The 5,331-nt window shown below is 42.3% G+C and overlaps 1 protein-coding gene and 1 long non-coding RNA gene across 2 annotated transcripts; both read left to right on the plus strand.

Moving 5' to 3' along the window:
* Positions 1–569: 569 nt before the first annotated feature.
* Positions 570–1,646, plus strand: LOC146752987 (uncharacterized). The gene is made up of 3 exons (XR_014940343.1): positions 570–831; positions 1,052–1,212; positions 1,572–1,646. It is a non-coding gene; the product is annotated as an uncharacterized LOC146752987 (long non-coding RNA).
* A 53-nt stretch (positions 1,647–1,699) lies between these two features.
* LOC146752988 (cell adhesion molecule CEACAM20-like) lies at positions 1,700–4,589 on the plus strand. The gene is made up of 2 exons (XM_085531205.1): positions 1,700–2,246; positions 4,206–4,589. Exons 1-2 carry the CDS (start codon positions 2,087–2,089, stop codon positions 4,586–4,588), a joined length of 543 nt encoding a protein of 180 aa, XP_085387331.1. The 5' UTR covers positions 1,700–2,086; the 3' UTR covers position 4,589.
* The last annotated feature ends 742 nt before the right edge of the window (positions 4,590–5,331 follow it).

A 5,331-nucleotide genomic window follows, 5' to 3' on the forward strand; every position in this document is an offset into this window, starting at 1 on the left:
TTGAACTGGTGGAACTTGTTGAAGTGAACTGGGATGAGCAAGTTTTAGAACTTAGTCAGAGTGCAGTAAAAAATGGATAATCTCATGGGTATTAAGGTACAGGCTTGCTATTTCTGCACTGAATTTGCTTTTATTTTACATGGCTGTGATCTAAACGTTGCTTGAAATGCCGTCACCTAGGCCCTGTTGTGTAACTGAATTTCACACATTATAGATCCTGAAATATTCTGTAATCTAAAACTCTGACTTGTTTTAAGTCTGCTGCTTGAGTCTAATCAGGGTCATAGTGTCTGTGTGAAGTGGAGTGTGTGGGGAGATTGTTGCTGCAGATCCTGGGAAGTTGCTGTGTATTTGCAGACAATGGCTGCTGTTGGTCACTGGGTGCCACTGTTGCTCTGAAGAACAGCTGTGCTGTGCATGCAGCACAGCATGCTGTGCACGCCATGGAACTAGGAATCAAGAAGAGATAGAAGCGTCACTTCTGCTCTAGTTAAAGGTCTCATCTGCTGACAGGCTTTTGTACTTGAATTCAGAACTCACGACCTGTTGCCACAGAGGGACTAGTTGCTGAAGTTGGACGACTCTTTCTGTTTACTCCTTGTAATATGTAGCCATAACACTATTTAAAAAAGAATCTGAAATCATGGCTAATTATTGACTGCTGCACAGCAGAACACTACCACGGTGAGATTGGGCTGTGAGATGACTTGAAAGCTGTTTCCTCAGTATAGGTCTTATTCTTGCAGCTGGGACACCTTGATGAAGACTGTGTAACAGCTTTCTGTGTTTCACAACAAGAGAAGAGAGAGTAGATCAGCATTAACGTCAGAGGTAATAAACGTATGTCAGTAATTCTCTGTATTTAAGCCCACTCCTACAGTAAATAACCTTACTGTATTAACTGACTCTAACACTCACTTATTCTCAAACATGAAATATTTCACACCTTTCAGAGGTAAGTTACCACTGCAGAACTTCATAGTCTACCTAATAACTGCATTTCTGAAGTTCACATTTATTCCTTTTTTCTCCTTTAATTGTGTTTTCTCAGCCTTTTTGTTATTTTTTTACCATGCTGAAATCCTTATGAATCTCTGGAAGTCCAGGCAGACTCAAAACAGAAACTGATGGATGAACAGCAGATGTCACATGCTGGCTTAACTCCCTGCTTTGAAATGATTCACTGATAGGTGGAAAATATCAACACATCAGGTAGGACAACCAAGCAAATTTGGGGAATTACAGTTCACAAATACTTCAGGAAATAAATTAATTCCGGTAACTTTAGAAAAGAAATGAGAAAAGCTGAACTGAGTGCTTCTAGAGATGCTGTATAAATGTCAATAATGACATTCCAAGCTGTAGAAGAGATTTAAAACATGATGGGTACTCTGGCTTTAACCTGAATCTGAAAGTTGTCTCTTGAAATTGAGTTGTCTTTCTATTAAATAGAAAGTGGTAGAATTTGAAGGATTGTTAAGATTTCCATATAACCTTAGTAAGACTAGATGTAAAATGTAAGTTTTATCTAGGCAAGATCAATTGTGGAGTCACTGTTACTTCTTTTTTAGGTACAGGGAATAAAGAGAACGATCGACCTACAAGGGGAAAAAGTTCTTTAGTTCAAGTCTGTGATATTATCACAGTCTTAATTCAAAGGACTTCTAATGCCTGATAAGTAATTCAAGGTTATTATACTACACTGAGTCTGTCAAGCATTGTACCCACGGTTCTCATAGTAGTCAAAAAGCTGCTGAAAGTCCAGCTGAATGTCGATGCTCCTTGGAGCTGGGCTGAAACTTGCCCCCAGAAATGGGAGTCCAGCTGAAATGCTGTACAAACTGAATTAGTAGGAGCTTTGCCATTCACTTCAGTAGAGAGATTCTGGCACCAGCTTTAGATTTCACTTCCAGCAATTGTACAATACACTAACTTTCAAGCAAAAACGAGAATAGTCTGCTTCTTTATCTCTTACATATTGTGTGAATCAGCTGAAGCCTGAAACTACCCTAATGTGATCAGACGTGAAGGTTGCACATCAAGGGGAAAATATGGCAGACATGCAGAAATTTTCTTTGTACTGACAATGTTTCTGAAGAGATCTACATCCTCTTGTTTTCTAGCAGAATTACGACCAGTTGTGGCAACCTATCTCTTGCTTCAGTCTAAGAAGGCTCGTGGCAAGCACCTTGAGAATTCCATCCCAAACAGGACGTGCCAGTACCACACAGTCAGGAAGCCTGGGGGTAAGTTTTAGAGTTCAGCACAAGGTTCTGGTCAAAATGCCTCTGTGTGCTGAAGCTCTGCCCGGGTAAACAGTCTGGTGGCCTAAACATCGGTGAGGGAGCATGTGTGCAACCAGTCTTGGTCATCAAATCTTGTTCTATGATAAGGCCACCGACTCAGTGTATGAAGGAAAAGGATGTAATCTTTCTAGATTTCAGGGAGGCCTTTGATCCTGTCCCTTTGGCTGCGTGTTCCCAACCTTCCATCAGGAAGCCAGGAATACTGTTCTGGGTCATGAAAAGGCAGCCAGTGGTTTGACTATCACATGTTTATGTGTTCTGATGTTTCACAGTGGGTCTTAAGTAAAAGGAACTCAGGTTTTGGTTGCCTGCAGGACAGATGTTCTTTTGGGTTCAATATGTTTGCATAGTGACTTGCAGCCATGGGACTGGTGTTCAAGGACCCTTTTGGTTCCTTCAGTTCCTAGGTTCTTTCTTGCCTAGATTTGACAATTTGTTTCAACAGAAGAGCTGATATTCGCTTTGGGAGCACTAAGCAGCTGTTTATGTGGCTTAGAGGAAGACTGTCTGTCTTCTACCCTGTGGGCATGGAACAGCCACAATTCCCCCTGGAACAACATCAATGACCCACACCACTAATTGGATTCTCCTTTTTAATGTAGTGGTAGTGAGGTGAAAATGTGGCTGTGGAATATTTTTGACTAAGGAACTTCTATATAGATTTTGTTCATCTTTGCACGCCTCATCACCTGATCTGTGTCAGTGAGCAGAAGCCGAAAGCAGGCACGGGACGTTCTGAAGAGCAGAGAAAGAGATAGGGAGGAAGGTGATTAAGACAATCCCCTCTGCTGCTGTGTGTCCCAGAACTGCCCAGTTCTGTGGCAAAGTGTTGTACAAGATGAAGAGGCCAAGAGATTGGGAGTAGAATGAATAGAAAATATGCCTTACTTAGGCCATACTCAGTGTATTAATATTTCTCAGTTAGTTTTAGAATTCTAGAAGTGAAAGGTAAGGAGGTAGAAGCCTGCAAGTTGTGTCCTTTTTTTACAGCTGCTCTTTTCTTATGGGAGGATGAAGTGAAGAAGATTGGTCTATTCTACAAGCTGTTCCAACCTTTACTCTTGATTTGCTGTTGCAGCTGCTGTAGCATCCCCAGCATAGACCAGAAAAGACCTTCTTGCCTCCAGAGATCCAAGTTTGTCCTCTGCTGGCCACTTGAGAGCTCAGGGACTATGATGGGTTCTTTTCTGGTGTTTGCTCTTCACTGTCATCACCCAGTTTCTATCTCTTCCTAAAGCAGTTGGTAGGTTGTGTTCAGAGCCTCAGCTCTTCCTGACTCTGCTAAGCATGTCAAAGCTGATGAGGAGGATGTAGCATGGGGTTTGTGTCCCTTCAGACACCCACACTGGAGAAATCTGCAGCTGGCATGCACCCCACCAGCTCCCTTTGGCTGTTACTGCATGGGAGTGGTTGCTAGCAGGTCATGTCAACAGGTTGAATGTGTCACATTCCCAGATCTCTGATTCCATTGGCTGTGTCTCCAGTGACATGAAATACAACTGTGGCTGCTGGGGTTCTTCCATCTGTACAGATTTTTAATGGTAGTCAGGCAAATTAGACTCTGATGCTAAAAAACAGAACAATAAAAGCAGCAACAAGAGACAATCCCAACCAACCGACAATAGCAGCAAAAAACCACCACACATCTCATTAGGTAGAAGATTAGAGACACTGGAAGGTAGTCTTTAAGTCTCTTTAAGGCGCTGTTCTTACATTGCAGAAATAGAATGATAATATAATTCCATGCTGATAATATCTCCAGATTTTTATCTTTTGGATTTCTTTCAGCCTGCCATGATCCCCGAGTGTGTCTGTTCATGGGGTTTTTCATTTGGTTTTGTAGAACACGTTTGTTAACTTGTGCATTCTCATAGTTCTTTTCTTTCCTCTGCATCTTAGAAATCCCAGTGAAGTTCACCAAGAAGCTCGAAGCTGTTAATGCTGAGATTGGAGGCAGTGTCACTTTAAGCTGTGAAGTGAGCCATGCCAAAGGGAAGGTGGTGTGGCGCAGGAATGCAGTTGAGATCAAACCCAGCAAACGTTTCCAGATTGATGAGGAAGGGGTCAGAAGAACCCTGACAATAAGAGGGATCCGGGCTGAGGATGAGGGAGAGTACTTGTGTGAGTCCAGAGATGACAAGAGCAGCATTACCATCACCCCCAAAGGTATGTCTCTAGAAATGAAGGCTGACAGTGTGGAAGGATCCTTGGCTTCCCTCATCAGCCATTACAACACTGCAAAGCTGAGTTCATTTGTGTGTTTATGCTGTTCTTTGTGTTAACAACCAAGTACAAAACTCGTCTTTCTCTCTAAATAACTGTGGAACAACTGCTTCTGAAGAGCACAGCTGTTAAGTGGGCAAATCAGCCTTCAAGGCTGGAATTAAGCATCCCAAATGTAAGATGGGATTTATTTTACCCCTTCTTTGCCTCTTTTCTTCTTGCATCTTTGTAGATGCAAGGAGGATCTCCTCTACAGGCAGGAGATGTGAGTGTGAGTTATGGTGATCACTTCCTGCGAGTCATAAAATCTGATGCTTCCAATAAAATCATTGACTCTGTTGGCTCTTTGAAGGTGCTCATATATAATATGATAGCAGGCTTTGAGTATATAAAAGGCTCTTAGAAAGTGGAAGCAAACAATCTGTTCTCTGTGCAGAAATAAGGGACTTCAATTGCAATGACAAAGATGCAAGTTCTACAACAGAAAAGCTTTTTAATGGCTGGATGACTGGATAAGTCATTTGGAGGGGCTTTGAAGCCTTCACTGTGGGTTTCAGAAAAGGTTAGTGAAATATCTGGGGCACAAAGAGCTGAGCATGTCCTGGAGCAATGGAGAAGGGCTGGATGATTTTTGCGGGTATTTTCAGCCATAGAATTTTGTGTTCTGGTGGTGTCAGTACATTCCTTCGTACAACATGGATGGGTTGGTTTGTTGCATTGGTTCAGACTTTTGTACTAGGAGCTCAGCAGTGGTTAAAGCTCACACTTCTGCAAAGTAAACAAGCTCCTGCAGTTCGTCTCT

This window comes from Coturnix japonica, unplaced genomic scaffold, assembly GCF_054131305.1.
Source record: "Coturnix japonica strain WE unplaced genomic scaffold, WE-NBRP24 Scf040, whole genome shotgun sequence".
Lineage (NCBI taxonomy): Eukaryota > Metazoa > Chordata > Aves > Galliformes > Phasianidae > Coturnix > Coturnix japonica.

Bases quoted from the DNA above. Each gene is read 5' to 3' on its own strand.
- LOC146752988 (XM_085531205.1), top strand. From the start codon at position 2,087: ATGTTTCTGAAGAGATCTACATCCTCTTGTTTTCTAGCAGAATTACGA. The intron at 2,247-4,205 runs GTAAGTTTTAGA...TCTGCATCTTAG, and splicing joins CACAGTCAGGAAGCCTGGGG to AAATCCCAGTGAAGTTCACC.